The sequence below is a fragment of the Haliotis rubra genome, unplaced genomic scaffold (genome assembly GCF_003918875.1).
Source record: "Haliotis rubra isolate DU_JTF1 unplaced genomic scaffold, ASM391887v1 Scf45, whole genome shotgun sequence".
Lineage (NCBI taxonomy): Eukaryota > Metazoa > Mollusca > Gastropoda > Lepetellida > Haliotidae > Haliotis > Haliotis rubra.
The window spans coordinates 2,605,586-2,621,960 of NW_025767135.1; the positions used below are offsets into that span (position 1 = coordinate 2,605,586).

Here is a 16,375-nt window from a genome sequence, read left to right on the forward strand (position 1 = left end):
CCACGCCGCAGTGAAGCATGAATACCCCACTCAGACACATTATACTGACTCAGAGCCGACCAGTCCTTCTTGTACCCATTAATGCCGAGCGCCAGGCAGGGACCAACAAGTACCATATTTTAACGTCTTTTGGTATGACGCGGTCGGGGATCGAACCCGCGACCTTCCGCTCTCCGGGCGGACGCTCCAATCACTACACCACGGAGGCGGCCGGGTTGTAACAGTGATGTAGCTCGCGGTGTTTTGTCACAAACTCTGTTTCACAGACGTTCAGAAACAGGATTTATTTTATATTCACGCAAATTATTTATTATATACAAACGCTGACAAAAATGTACTGTTGAACCTTTCACCAGGCAAACTGGAAAGCATACATAACGTCCGACTAATAGTGTAAATGGTTACACCTGCATGTTGGATGTTACGATTTATAGCTGCATTTGTAGATGGATGTTATTCGTTGTAGCTGCATGTTACGGGTTTGTAGCTATATGCTGCGCGTTGTAGCTGGACGTTACGTGTTGAAACATAAAGGGGTTCAGATTATCTTAAATGGTGCTAGGGGCTGTGGGGTAGCCTAGTGGTCAAAGCGTTCGCTCGTCACGCCGAAGACCCGGGTTCGATTCCCAACATGGGTACATTGTGTGAAGCCCAGTTCTGGTGTCCCCGCCATGATATTGCTGGAATATTGCTAAAAGCGGCGTAAAACTAAGGTCACTCACTCACTAAACGACGTTAGAAAGAAGAATAATAATGATATATTTCTTTATTGGTGAGACTAGACATCATATCACGTAAACCACTTTTACTATACAAGAATAATACATGTTGGCTGATAGGACACAAACATGTCAATATCACGCAGGTCTGTGCGGTCAAAAGTAAACATAAATACTTTGAGATTTCATACCCGAGATGAAGATAGAAAATAAACATAGTCGGGACTCGACAAGATCACATTGAAAAAAACACAACTAGTCACTGATCATGGTGACTAACCAACTTAACACTGTGTAGGAGCTCTATGTATTTGTATGTATATGCACGCACGAACGCACGCACGCACGCACACACACACGCACGTGCACATATGTATAATAAGCAAATTCCATTAAACAGAAAAAAGTTTGATCGACAAGTTACACAGTCAGAACTTCAGGTACAGGTATATGCAGTTCCTTGGGACGGAGATAAATACGTCAAGATTAAGACCTGAAATAGAGAGCCCTATCAATAATATGTATCTCAAAATTCACTCAGTTAAACAACTCCAGTTTAACACTTTCACGCTAATGCCATTTTCAGTCAGAGCACATAAGAAACATATATTCAATCACGAACGTGCAAGTGTTCATAACCTTAGAAACATCTTCAACATACATGCATTGCTCTGTTACTGCTTTGTCTTGAGGTAGTAAATTTTGCCATTCATGAATCTTCAATCGATTTGTGTCAAACTTCGTTTGTCACGTGATAGCTTCATATGTCACCATACAGATTCCTGAGCTATTAACCAATACAACGTGTCTTCAACCAATCTGTGTAAACTCTCCTCATGCCAAAGCCCTAAGAATTCAGTCATTGAAACCATTCCTGAGCTATTAACCAATATAACGTATGTTCCACCAATGTGTATAAAGTCTCCTCGTGTCAAGGCTTCACGAATCCAGTCAGTGAACATCCCTGAGCTATTTACAAATACGTGTCTCCAACCAATGCTTATGAACTCTCCTCACGCCAAGAATCCAGTCAGTGAAAATATTCCTGAGCTATTAACCAACACAACGTGTCTTCAACCAATGGGCATAAACTCTCCTTGCGCCAAGGCTTCAAGAATCTAGTCAGTGAAACCATTTCTGATCCTTTTTCCAATACAACGTGTCTTCAACCAATGAGTATAATCTCTCCTCACGTCAAGGCTTTAAGAATCCAGTCAGTGAACGCTCCTGATTCAGATCATGGATGTATGATTTCAGATCATGTGATTTCAGATCACAGTTGTTAGATTGTGACTATGTCACCAGCGATCGGCCAGCGGCCTTGTTCTATTTCATAAACACCTTTTACCACCATTGACACGAGTCTGTGTGCTCCCTGAAGAGTGGTCACATCCAAAATGACGTCAAACGTTAATTCAATTCTGAGTTCTTTTCTGGAGAATTCCTGCACCCAAGTTTCATAGATTTCCTTACCCTGAGCAACGTTAGCTAGGACACTTCTCCCCAGTCTGCGACATGGAATGTGGCACCATCAAGCAAAATATACCTGCAACAACGTAAGCACCATGTGAAACACCCACATAACGCAAAGCGGCCCCATCCAGCCATGCCGGATCCTTATCTCGGTATCCCTCTGGTACACGGAGGGTACCATCCCGCAGATGTAGGGCAGCATCTCCACTGTGTTGTGGTCCTGATACTGCTTCTCGAACGCCACCAGACTTGCCCAGAAACTATTATTGGGGTAAATTACCTCCCTTGCCTTGTACACTTTCTGATAAGCCTGTTTCAGTGTCATGTGGTGATGCTTGACGAGGTAGGCGATGCACACGGTTGCGGAGCGACTAACTCCAGCGATGCAGTGAACGGCCACCCTTCCTCCTTGGCACGCCACCTCGTGCACATGGTCGACCAGATACTCCAGATGTGGAAGGATGTTCTCGCTGACGGCGTCCCTCAAGGACACACGCTTGACCTTCAGGTCTTCCCGTGGATACTTCAGGTCCTTGAGCTCCATGGCAACGTTCAGGATGTGGGTGATGCCATGCTCATCCAGTGACCTCTCCTGTGTGACCCCGCCCACGCTGCTAAGATACACGTGTTTTGTGATCGCCGCTACCTGGTTGGAAAAATAACGCATGGTGGGTGGCCTTAGGACAGTCTTAATATGATCCGCGAGAGACGCCAGTGTCAATGCTGGTGGGGTGACAGGAGGGTGAGGTAGCTTTTTTTCAGTGAAAATATTACAGAGGTGACAGAATCTTAATCGGAGTTCGGAGATCCCCAACTTCGACACATCTGTGATGTTTCTGTATGACCTTTGTCATCAAAATGGCCTACTTCCGTTGCTGCTGTTGACAGTGATGGGACGTCAGTCCTAAAATAGAGATATGTAGATCAATGTAGAATGCCATAATACGTCACTGAAAGGGACAAATATATGCAAAAATATTTCTTTAGGTTTATGATTCTTGTATTATCAATACTAAGAGTCAACAGAACTTATTCATTGCTTATCACAAATGCTAACTTGGTGAAGGGTGGTACTACTATGAATTTTCTTCTTAATTGACCTGTGAAGATCCGGGTTCGAACTGGTCTTTAAAAACCAATGCTTGTCTTAAGGGAGACTAACGGGATCGGGTGATCATGCTCGCTGACTTGGTTGATGCATGTGGTATAACCAGATCGAGTAGATCGATGTTTCTGGGCCGACTGGTCCAGAGTCGATTGTTTACGGACCGTCGCCATAGGGGTGGACACTTAGTGCGGCGTAACACAACAAACAAACAAACAAAACAGACATATTGTTTTGCGCCGCACTCACCACTTTTCCACCTATATGACGGCAAACATTAAATAATCGGGTCGACCGGAAAAGCGAGTAAATGACGTCATGGGCACCGAGGAACGCAATCGGAATACGACGACATGCATTAGAAACGTCACCGAGCCGGACAACCGATCCATTTGGTCGATCCTTAGAACCAACATAGATTCCTGGGACTTTACAAATTCCGGAATCTCGACGGGTAGGTTTGTTATTGATGGAGCCACCACTCTGTTATCTGATCTTTCAATCAACATTAGTAAGAATCGACTTAAAGATATCTCATCTCCTTCATGAAATATTTATTCAGATGGTCGTATGTCCAAACGTAAATGATCCCTATCTCATATGGCTTATATGATAAGCACATTCCTATTTTCGTGAAGGTATTAAAATACCACATTCTCAAACAACCGCATATTTTCACGGTATCAAAAGTACAGTGGCATTTTAGGTCAAGGATGAAAGGCTGGTTAATGCACAAGACGTCTGTGCTGGAATTATGGATCCAAGCGGTTATTATGTGGGATCAGTGCCACACCACAATAAGACAGAACATAGATATTGATGAAAGCTGATTACCAAGACAAGAGTAAGTTATTAGTTGCATTGTTTCAAGGTTGAGAAGAGATTAACAGTTGATTTATGTTGAGGTAAAAACCGTAAAAACGCAGTGCTGACTGACTGAGTTTAGTTTTACGCCGCTTTTAGCAATATTCCAGCAATATCACGGCGGGGGACACCAGAAATGGGCTTAACACATTGTGCCCATGTGGGGAATCGAACCCGGGTCTTCGGCGTGACGAGCCAACGCTTTAACCACTAGGCTACCCCACCGCCCCCAAAACGCAGTGTATACTGCAAAGTTTACAGCTTATGTCATAGCAACCGGTCCTCTGTACAGGGGCGGTGGGGTAGCCTAGTGGTTAAGGCGTTTGTTCGTCACACCGAAGACCCCGGTTCGATTCCCCTAATGTGCACAATGTGTGAAGCCCATTTCTGGTGTCTCCGCCGTGATATTGCTGGAATATTGCTAAAAGCGGCGTAAAACTAAACCCACTCACTCTTATGAACAGGAACATCCTTGGCATTTTAATAGTTGTCTCCAGTTATGAATATGATCCAAATGCATTGAATAATATTGACTCAATGAAAACAACACATATATATCTAAAACCCTTTTAAATACTTGTTTTGTGATAAGGGAAACATTACCGTCTTGTGTATCTCTGTGGTCGTACAACGCCCACAACTGTTTGTAAGCGTCATGGATGCCTGCCTGACAACCGCTTTGATATGAAATCAGTGAGGTCTACCGACAAACTAATGTAAGCCAGTGAAACAAAGTTGACATATTTTACGTGCGCTTCACCCAATATTCGCCGAACATTAACTGTGTACAGGCCCAGGAACTCAACGTTTCGTCGTCGCTCGTCGTTTTATGTCCTGCTTATATCTATACGTTAATATAAACTATTTTATTGCAAACTTGTTTCGCAAAAAAAAGGTATTTGTTTGAAACAACATAAAGGGAAGTAACTCAGGTTGTGGGACATCAATTTCAGTTTTGCAGTTCACCAGCGACACTGAGTGCTACACCAACAATGTTTAGGTCACTATTCCTGTTGGAATAGGCAGTGTTATCGTTCCAAGTTTTAATTCACTCTAAATGCCCGTCTGACTCTTTACATACCGGTGGTGCGACCACTTCCTGTGCAGTGCTGTGGCAATGTCTATCAAGGCAAAGTTTTACACGTCAACTAAACCAGAAGCGATTAACACTTCTCATTCTTGAGCTCCAGTAGCTGCTGTTGGTCGACAACTCGGCACATTACGTACATTACCTTGCTTGCACGTCAACAAAGTCTCCCTTCCAATTTCACTCAGTTGGTGGCAGCACGAACTGTGTGTGTTGATGGATTATCTCCCTTTGACCATACCCATCATCATTTGTGGCATGACGTTATGGAGGAAAATAAAATATCCACAGAACTCAAATTTCCTTTCCTGGTTTATTACAAATGCATTTGGAAGAACAACTTAAATGCATAAAAATCTATCACAAATTATATTTGCATAATCATGTGTAATATTGAGTACCCTATATAAGAAAATGTATTTTATTACCCACGTGGTCAACGTATGGGTAGTTGCATACTAATCTCGTACGTCACACGAGTGTCGTATGGCGTTGACCTGTGTCGTAACGACTTGACCTGAGATTCTAACGATTTGATTGGATAACCAATGACCTCTCAGTTAGGTCACATTCTGACATAACTATGTTTTCATTCATAACAAACACGTGAATTCATTCATTCTACAACTTAAATGCATTGTGGGAATGTAAACATTGCGAACGTTGCCGTGTCGCTGTTTAATTGTGAGTCGAACTGAGACATTATATCTGTCGAAAAACATAAACGCAATGTTTCCACCAGTGATGTTAGCCGAATGAAGCAACTGGAAACCAAGAAACGAGGTGCTACGGAGTAGTTTACTGTAGGAGGCTGTACGAGGCGATGACAACTGACATGCATTGTGACGTCGGTTACCAAGGCAGTGACGTCATTACAGTGTGACGTAATGCAAATATTGTACTACAGTACAAAACTCTTCCGCAACCTCTTTATGAAACCGGTTTTGGTTTGAAACCAAAAACATAACAAAAATACGCTATTTTGTCAATTTAATGCATGTAAGACGTAGGTAATAAATAAAATACCACACTCGGTCTCATTACATACGAATTATACAAAACTCGTGACCTTCCTGTGATATCTGACCTCGTTTTCGCTCGGTCAGATACCATAAGAAGGACACTCGTTTCCTATAATTCCGTATGTAATGAGACCTTGTGTAGTATTCTCTATATATTCCTTATCAAGATTGTCAAAATGTATATAGAACATTGCATACACAGTTGTAACTTCATTAAACAATTGGATAGTTGCCAATCATTATATTACATGTATTTTATAGTGTGGTGTGAAATTTAATCATAAATATTAATCTATACTGGCTGCAGAACAGTTATCGCCAATACATCAGTATCACACGTGCGCAGGTCTGGTCATTTAAATTTCCAGTATTTTTCCACGGTATTTGACAACAATAAAGGACAGAAAAAGAAAATTCTTCTTAAGTAACATGAAAGAAAATGAACCCAATAAATCTTTTTTAACTTCTTCGGAGGGATGTCATACGCTCTATGTAATAGCAAGTTCAAGTTCACGAAAATCATTAATTGTTTCATTCCCTATCAATCTACTGTAAAACAAATACTCAACTAGTCACACAATCAATTATTGGAGGTTACTTTATGATATAAATATAATTATTTCACGAATGACATGAGAAATTCTGAAATAGCGATACTGACTTAGTGACTGAGTATGGTTTTACACCATTTTTAGCAATATTCCAGCAATATCACGGTGGGGGACACCAGAAATGGAAATGGCGATAACTGTTGCAGTTAGTTGTGAGAAAAAGCCTATTTGTACTGCCATGATTCCCTTCAGCCATGCAAACACCTAGTTGCGGGTACAACGTGCAGTAAACTTGGACAAAGTACTGTGACTATGTGTCCCAGTCCACCCAACTGTGAATGGGTATCTCGTTAGGATGAGCAAGCCACAATAACTCTGTGCGCCTAGTGGCAGCAAGAGTTGTATACTCCCCAGGGAGTTGAGATTGATAATACGATGTGCGGTTGAGATTGACATCCAATGATCGAGGGAAAAATACGAGCGCCTTGAGCATGCACCAGTTGCGGGGATATGTGCGTTATATAAATATACTATAAAATAATGTTCATTTAAGAAATATTTTTGTAATTGGTGGAAAGTGTCTCTCAAACACACCCTGTAAAGCCTGTCCAGAAACAGTACATGTGCCCGATGTCTGGTATTTATTCTGCATTGGCTACAATGTTCAATCATTTTCTGCCACTATGGTATGAAGAAGATTATCAGATGGAAAGAGATGACACATTATTGGTATGCATAACTCCGGTATGTCCTTTAAAGCAACTGGTTGGGAAATGAATGCCCAGTGCACAGTGTCTGTCGTTTGGTCAGAAAATACAGGGAAACCGGGAGTTGAAGGATTGCCCACGTTCAGGTCCCAGGGTGACATCAGATCGTGAAGACAGGGCTCTATCGAATCTCATTTGATGACAACCATTCACCACAAGCACTGTTCTGAAGCACCACTGGTTACCATTTTGCAGGGCATGTACGAGAAAAGTCTGGAATCGTCTAAGGAGCGCTGGGTACAAGGCTAGAAAGGTCATCAAACACCCTCTACTGAGCGATCATCACCAACAAGCATGTTTGGCTCGGTGTTTACCACCGCAACGCTTGAATCTGAGGACTTGGCAAAAGATATTATGGTCTGATGACAGCCGACTCCTTCTTTATGTAACTGATGAATGCTTAAGATTTTGAAGATAGCAAAATAAAGCATTTGCAGCAAAAAAACATTCAACCAACTGTTGCCTTTGGTGGAAGTTCTGTCATGGTGTTGGGATGTGTCTCTCATGACTGTAAACTTGACTTGTAGACAATATGTGGGAATTTGACAGGCAATCAGTATATCAAGGCAGTGCTGCATCCAGTTGTTGTCCCACATTTTGGTGATCATCCTCTTGCTACTTCTCATGCAGCTTTCATTCAGAAAAATGCAGTGACTCACCTTCTGTGCCCCACCATGTGTCCAGACTTGTATCCTCTGGAGCACATTTGCGACTTTATCGAGCACGTATACCACTTGCTCAAAATCTGTGTGAGTTGGAAGCGGTGAGGGTAACAGTAAGAAAAGTTCTTAATTGGTGATTTCATACCCAACGATTGAGACCTACAGATGGTAGATGGTAGGGTTGGGTGATAGAAAGTCCGTTACACGGGCAGTGGTTTTTTGACACATCCCATCCCTAGATGAGATGTTAATCAGGCACATGATGTAGGTAATAAAGTATTTGGTCTGAAAACCACTGCAACAAACTATATTGAATTACAGAAGAAATTAGTTCCTCACAACTAGATTCAATTGATAAGAATTCGTTTACAATGATGGTTCTTGAAGCTGTGCTCAGTGGAGAAGAAGCCTCCACAAGTTCTGCACTTCGATATATGGGACTGTTTGTTGCTGGATTGTTCCGTTCTCAAGAGGAAGTTCTTAAGGGTTGGAGGCACATGTATTTGTGATAGATAATTCAGCCTAAACTCAAGGATGCAGTCGACTGCTATCTGCATTAAGCTGCTCGCAGATTTGACATGATCCAGGCTTTGAAACTGAAGTTTACCTTCATCATACCATGGGGTAACATCCGAATACATATCTACACGATTGTTGCGTTTGTTTAAAGCTGAGAAAATGGCTTCCTTTCCCTCAATGCACATAGATAAAGGTGGCGATGCAAGATTGCAGTTTCCAGCAACATCTAGTACTTGTAGATTTGACAGCCATAGGAGGCTTGTTGGTAGGTATGTAAGTGCGTTGTGTTGAAGGTATAGTTTCCTTAAAGAGGGTATATATCCCATAATTGGAGATATTTCTGACAAACAGTTTGATGATAAATCACACAATTCGAGATGTCGCAGGTACACCAGTGACCATGGGATTTCTCTCAGTTTATTCTCCTGTAAACGAAGCGTAGTCAGGTTATAAAAGTTGCCGATTGTAAGAGGAATGTGTTCCACTAAAGAGTCTGTCAAGATTATTTCAATAGCTGATTGTGGATTCCTGTGTTGTACTAATGCTTCTTCAAAATCCTTATCTGTTGACACACCGGAATCTGACGCTTCTTCGCAATCCTTTTCTGATGACACACTGGAATCTGAAGCTTCTTCTAAATCCTTTTCTGATGACACACTGGAATCGGACGCTTCTTCGCAATCCTTTTCTGATGACACACTGGAATCTGACGCTTCTTTGAAATCCTTATCTGATGATACACTGGAATCGACACTTTTCTGGCAGTGGTTTATAACTTCAACAAAAGTGATCTTGCTCTTTGGTGGGTTTTCTCATGATTGTCAGCCTTTTCATGGTTTTCTTGGGCGTCTGAAACTGCATCGCCATCGTCTTCTTCTCTAGCGATCGGCAGAAATGGGCAAGTACATTTGAGGCATCGTTTAGCGCGTTTAAACATTACGGACACTATAGATACTATACTTCCCCTCACACATGAACGACTACTCGCCGTCACAGTTATTTGCAGAGACAGGTTCTGAACAATTCACTCACCTCTTGTAGGCTTAGTTTCCACAAATGTCTGTCAGACTAAACATGAGGACTCCACATCCAGTCCTTGGCCTGGTGTACACAGCCTTATTTCATGTCAAGCAAGGCTCAACAAGTGTCGTCATTTGTATGAATTGTCAGTGCCCCAAACCTTAATAGAATCTGACTCTTTATAATATGACACACTTTTCCTGTGTGATGTGGCAGTTATAACGTTGTCTATTAATAATTTTGTTATATTTAGTACCTTAGTAACCTCAAATTACTTACTTCCTGTTTACTTCCGTGTTTGAACCCGCGCATGCGCAAATAATACTTCCTCCAACATGGCGGCAGAAGATATCGAACAGCCACAGGTCCCAGCAATGAATGACCCGTGGGCACCCCAGTCCCCGTCTAATGTGACTGTATTGCCCTGTCCCACGGACCCTTTACATCAACTTATCAGTTCTGACCGCTATATCGAATCCTTAGGTATGCATAACTCTGATGTTTAAGATACTCCCTCTGGTGTTCGGGAATGAGAACCAGGGGGCGTGGTCATTTTCCGAACTAAATTAGTAAATATGGTCTTACCATGATTTTTGCTGATCTTGTTTTCATCTTTGATGCTAATTGTTAGTTGTGTTAGTTGTGTTAAGATATAGGTAGGTAACTCCATAGTTGGCAATCTGATCCCTGCTTGTAAATAGTGGTGAATGTATTCTGCACTGGCTTCAAGTTCAAATACCAATGCCGTCATATGATTCCGTGGTACCAGAGACCATATAATAGATAATATGGTCTCTGGTGGTATTTACGTTTCCTTGGTATTTTCTAATGACATAATTTCTCACGAGCCACTCACCAAATCGCGCCACCTATCGATTGTTTACGTTCATCAGTTGATCGGCACGGCTCTGAGCAAAAAATATTCAGACTTTCATCAATTTGCGTACGTACAGTCATCTACTATTAAAAACTAATGCAACTTTATGTCTAGCACGTAATTCACTTTTGTGTGATCTTTACAAACATTTCTATAAACTTATTCAGCTTCAAAGTTTTCCAAACATCGCCCGTCTGCTAGCCGATGTCATCAATAAAAACAATCACGTGACTTAAGGGGGAATCCCAACTCTATTATTTAAACTATGAATCCCAATAGGGTCTTCTCTTAAGTTGTTGTTTCACTTTTCATTTCACGTATCCCGCTGATCAACTCTACATATTTTATGAACTGGAAATTTATGCTGAAGAAATGTGACTATTGTGTTAATTCTACAAAATCGTTCACTGTATTACAATTTATCAACTTCGTTATTACTGTAAACCTACATTGACACGCCCGGATTGGCTGTTGACAACGTGTGAGATTGTGACATGTGCTGTGCGCCCGTTATTTGATCTGTAGGAAATACCACGGAAACATATGACGTCACCAGATTTTGGGCACAATGGCCGCCTGTCGTCCATTACGGACAACTATGAACTTTGGAATGACAAAAGTGTTTTATTGACATTAAGTGATACAAAGGTATGTCGTCTAACACTATGTTATGTTTATATGACTTGGCAATATGAGCGATCATATTCATAGTCGTAAATTTCTTTATACCACGGAAACCCATGACGCGAGGGTACGTGTGTAATACTAATAACTAGGCACCCCCGTCGAGGCAGCTCGCCGAGTGACAGTAAGGTTTATACAATAAAAAGGTTCTATGATTTTATACGGTCTCTGTAATGGGCTTTGCGTTGTGTAATTTTTTGTAGATCTTTTGATGAAATGTTTAGAAACAGGAACCATTCTATAAACCTTATTTATAGCTCTATGGCGGTTGAAGGCAGTTATTAGATTAGGCATAACCAAGAGTTTTCTGTGAAATGACAACACAATTCAAGAATTACCAAATAAATACAATGTATTCCTTAACAAAAATAAATAAACCAAACTTAACAAAATAAATCCATCTTTTTCTCTCACACAATCAAATTTTCAGTTTGTTTATTAGCTTTTGTTTTACTGCAACCCACTAGGGTGTAGCTGTATACACAAGATATATTCTACACGACATAACACAAGGTCTCTACACTGACTGCCTCAACTATCAAGAGTAATTTGAAGATGCTGAAACTAAGTCATATATTTGTACATATATACTCCTACATGCTCACTTTTTGGCAACCAGAGGGAGATTGTTGTCGCTCTCATAAACTGAAAACTTTTGTTTACAGCAATGAAGTGGAATTCTCCTTCAGACAACTTTTGATTTGCTCAATCTATGGCACAATTTTAAGCAAAGTTAACGACATATTACTGTTTTGTCTGATCCATACTAGATCGGGGCTCCAGATAAGGGCCGTATCGGTGTATGTACGGATAAAACATATGCAAGATATGGTAGGAAATAATTTAGAAAGCGTAGCAGATACGCACCACAGCAATGGTGTACGGTCTTAGAATCATTTACAGACGTATTTATCTGAAAAAGTATTGTTTTATTGTTTATTGACCTGTTAACACAAGAGTAGCAATGTTGTGGTGCATATATGAAACGAAACACAAGATTACTGATACTCCATTAAATTCCATTCAGTACTCTAAATGTATTCTTACTGTTTTCCAGTACTCCTATATTGAAAAAAATAAGGAGTACGTACTCCTGATCATGAAAGATAATCTGGAGCCCTGCTAGATTATTTACTGTCTTCTAACATGTGTCTTATAGTCTGATTTTTGCTGAATGTGGCATGAAACAAGATCTAAACAAGCATAAAGATGTAGATAATAGTTCAAAGTCAGTCAGTTTTTCAGTGTGATACCATGTTTGATACCATCACTAATTATTTCAGAAAAAAAACTGAACAGGCTGAAGGGACGTTCACGTCGTGAACCTTCATCCCATGATATTGTCCAATCCCTGTCAAAATTGCGGAATGATCAAATGGAACGTTTCCTGAAGGAGGAGTCAAGTCAGACACAAGCTGTCAACTTATCCAGTGGAGGAGAAGCAACATCATCATCATCATACATCCAGCGTCGTCTCTACCCCGAGAAACAGGCTGTCACTGGAGATGAACTGGTTGTATTGTTGCAGGTTGGTCTCATCATCAGTGAACCTTTGACACAAACACAAATAGACCTGTGAAGGTCCGGGTTAGAATGTGCCTTCAGTAACCCATGCTTGTCGTAATAGGCGACTAACAGGATCGGGTGGTCAGGCTCGCTGACTTGGTTGTCATCGGTTCCCAATTGCGCAGATCAATGCTCATGCTGTTGATCACTGGGTTGTCTGGTCCAGACTCAACTATTTACAGACCGCTGCCATATAGCTGGAATATTGCTGAGTGCGGTGTAAAACTACAGTCAGTCACTCACTCATCATCAGTGATGTTTTACAGCAGATGAAATGCAAGGATTTCTTATTTATGTCAGTATTGCACCCAAAATGCTTACAGGACCTTCAGTTGGTAGATGGCCAACATTGGATTAACTTATCTAAATTTCTTTAAGTAATTTACACAATGATTGAAAAATATGTTGTTTTTATATTTGTATTCCTATTTTTTATGCCCAACCGCTCTCAGCTGATTGAGATGAGAGATGAGAAACGCATATAAAATAGGGATGGGTTTCAGTCTAAGTAAACTTACGCTCAGTATTATTCGTTACACTGCTATACTGAGTCTAACAAAACCTAGTAGAAGGTCGCGTCAGCTATCCTTTGAGCGACCTATGACCGTCCAATCAAACGCGACACAGCCGAACGGATTTAACCAATCAGACAACGACTGCTTGTTAGGGTTCGGCGGGACTCACAAAACGGTTTTGGGATTTTTTCTCTCTGGTCGCTGACACTGATCTATCAACGAAACGAAAATCCGCATAAAACACAGATATTTGACCTGCAGTATATATGCTTATGGGTTTCTAATGACATGGTTACTATTTGCTTATATTTTTGCAAGATGACATCCTTGAATATTGACAAAAACATTATTTTCAGTGACTGTTTACTCATTGCGTGTATCACTCGGAAGCGATCGTGCGGAAAATAGCATTTGGAAACGTTTGAGTTTTGAGGTAAAGGTTCAAACGGTATGTGCAAATGTTAACTTTCGCGATTTGGTAAGCTGTGTTCTGATTGGTCAGTCCAAAAGGTTAGCTGACGCGACCTTCTACTAGGTTTTGGTAGACTCAGTATAGCAGTGTAACAAATAATACTGAGCCTAAGTTGACTTAGACTGGGATGGACTTCAACATGTTACAGGAACACTACTAGTTTAAAATGGGACAATATCATTTTTTGTGTGCATGTGTTGATATTCCGTTCTCATAGCAGTGCTTTAGTGCGTCATATTTATGCCTTTTCATTTTTCAGTGTAGCTTCTTAGTTATGTTGTACCATGTTGTTATGTTGTTGGTTATGATGATGACAGTATATAGTACAGCCTGTCGGTAGAGCCTGCAGGGGGACTTACCTTTATCAACAGTAGTGGTGGTCCGATTAATTGAAATAATCTTAGGTTGGTCGCAGTGACTAAACGACTAAGCAATCGATCATGTTTTCTCATAATCGAACACAAACAATTCTGGAACACTTGTTTTCATAAACAATATTTTTCACAAGGTTGGTTTTGTCTGTTACATTTCGTAAGCACTACAAGCTCGTTTCAAGTCATGATTGAATTTATCTTAAAGACTCCAAGAAATTTATGTTCCTAACATACTAGTCATCCTTTAAAGATGTGAAATTTTGCCAAAAAACCCCAAAAGAACTACATGTTTTTTTCCTTATTTTTATGGGCATTAACAAATTTCATTAATGACGCTAACCAATTTTTTTCGATGATTGAACGGTTGTAATGAACCAATCATCAATTATAAGATTTTGACCAATTCCCAACACTAATCAACAGACCAGAATCGATCTTCAGCAACCCATACATGTTTGAGAGGCAACTTACACTTACAGGTTCGGGGGGTTAGGCTCACTGACTTGGTTGACACATGTCATCGAATGCCAATTGGGCAGATCAATGCTCATGGTGTTAATCACTGGATTGTCTGGTCCACACTTGATTGTTTATAAATCACCATCATATAGCTTGAATATTGCTGAGTGCGCGGTAAAAGCGAAACTCACTCACTCACTCAAAGATTGTTTATAAGCTATCTTTTTCATGTATGCTTCTTCTCCAGGATGATGCCTTAGCAATCAGAATTGCAGAGGAGCAGGAACTTGAGGAACTGGCAGCAGGGAACGGTGCCGCTGCTGCCATGGTAATATTGAAGACTGGGTCAAAGACTAAAGAAGAAATAGTCTCAGAACCTGTTCCCATGAAAACTGATGTTGCAGATGCAGAGACATTGAGCATTTCAAGAAAAGAAGATTGTTCAGGAGCTTCTTATGTAGACAGTGAACAAGATAATAGTGAGCACAAGACGTAAGGCTGGAAAGAAGACAGGCATCATCTTAACGTATGTCGGTATGTGGAGATTTTCAATGATGAGTTTGATGCAAAGATGTGACATGACGTTGTCATGACTTCTTTGAGAAAGTACAAATGAACAGTTGGATCACTGATCATTATTCGGTAGAAGGGATTTCCCGGAACAAGAGGGAAGAAACAATCTAAAAAACATTGTTGCTGTATTTGGTGATTTTAGAATCTCATAGGTCAAACAGGTAGAGTACATATATGTGACAGGTATACCATGATTATATTGTTTTGTTTACATTATGCAGTGTCCATTCTAGGCTAAACAGACACTGGTTGCCCAGTCGTATGAAGAGTTGTGTCCCTTAGCTGAGCAGACATTCCATAGATGGAAGATAAAATGGGAGATATTTTTGCCAGCCCCATGCCTGTTCTTGTAGGTTTCTTTAGGTGACAAACATCTATCAACACTTTCAATCTAGACTGAAATAATAAGTGTTAAAAAGGTAACATTCAAATGTTAACAGGGGATGTTAATATTGAAATCTTAAAGGGGGTTTTCCATGGTAATCTTGAAATCTTAAACAGGGTGCCCATGTTAACATTGAAATCTTAAAAGGAGTATTTATGTTAACATGTTAAAGCTCGCATGTTGTATCCCGGAGAAAAATGGCATTAGTCTAGACAAGTACAAGAAGTGTAGACCCCCTTTAAGAGCAAACTTGGTGCCCTGTCAAAGATTAGAGTCAACCTTGCAATGGATTTGTATCTATAGTGTCAGTAGCATCAGGTATTTTACCTGCAGAAACATTCCATGAATCTAGATGTAAGTCAGTGCAAGAGGTACACATCAACCTGCTGTCATATCACTGTGCTGGCACAGATTATGATCATAGGTTGATTTTTGTGTAAATATGGTCACATGTTTTGTGTAATAGTTTTGATCATGTTTTGATCATCAGGGTTTGATTGTGGTGTGATTTGTTAATGAAACAATCTTCTGTGGCGATTATTATTCAATAAATTTATCATCTATGTTTCAGATTCGTTGTCTTTATTCTGGTGATTTTTCTTATCACTTTATTTACGATGTTTTTCTGTTTTAATGGAACCAGTTTATGTACAGTACAACCAGAACTTATTGAGAATTTAA

General features: G+C 40.5%; 3 protein-coding genes across 6 annotated transcripts; 1 reads left to right on the forward strand and 2 right to left on the reverse strand.

Annotated features, from left to right (window-relative positions):
* Window positions 1-748: 748 nt before the first annotated feature.
* LOC124289788 (dual specificity protein phosphatase 18-like) lies at window positions 749-10,103 on the reverse strand. 4 transcript variants are annotated; one of them, XM_046726451.1, is made up of 2 exons: window positions 10,069-10,103; window positions 749-3,096 (listed from the first exon to the last, which is right to left on the reverse strand). In XM_046726451.1, exon 2 carries the CDS (start codon window positions 2,857-2,859, stop codon window positions 2,251-2,253), a length of 609 nt encoding a protein of 202 aa, XP_046582407.1. In that variant the 5' UTR covers window positions 2,860-3,096; window positions 10,069-10,103; the 3' UTR covers window positions 749-2,250. The 4 variants fall into 4 exon arrangements, with proteins under 4 accessions (XP_046582407.1, XP_046582406.1, XP_046582408.1 ...); XM_046726450.1 differs by lacking the exon at window positions 10,069-10,103 and adding an exon at window positions 9,802-10,062; XM_046726452.1 differs by lacking the exon at window positions 10,069-10,103 and adding an exon at window positions 5,394-5,668.
* LOC124289801 (probable serine/threonine-protein kinase DDB_G0278509) lies at window positions 7,320-10,101 on the reverse strand. The gene is made up of 2 exons (XM_046726468.1): window positions 10,080-10,101; window positions 7,320-9,580 (listed from the first exon to the last, which is right to left on the reverse strand). Exons 1-2 carry the CDS (start codon window positions 10,099-10,101, stop codon window positions 8,598-8,600), a joined length of 1,005 nt encoding a protein of 334 aa, XP_046582424.1. The 3' UTR covers window positions 7,320-8,597.
* Window positions 10,104-10,114: 11 nt separating the features above from the next.
* Window positions 10,115-15,870, forward strand: LOC124289787. Its single transcript, XM_046726449.1, has 3 exons — window positions 10,115-10,272; window positions 12,634-12,878; window positions 14,984-15,870. The coding sequence occupies exons 1-3, from the start codon at window positions 10,125-10,127 to the stop codon at window positions 15,230-15,232; spliced, it is 642 nt and encodes a 213-aa protein (XP_046582405.1). The 5' UTR covers window positions 10,115-10,124; the 3' UTR covers window positions 15,233-15,870.
* Window positions 15,871-16,375: the final 505 nt, after the last annotated feature.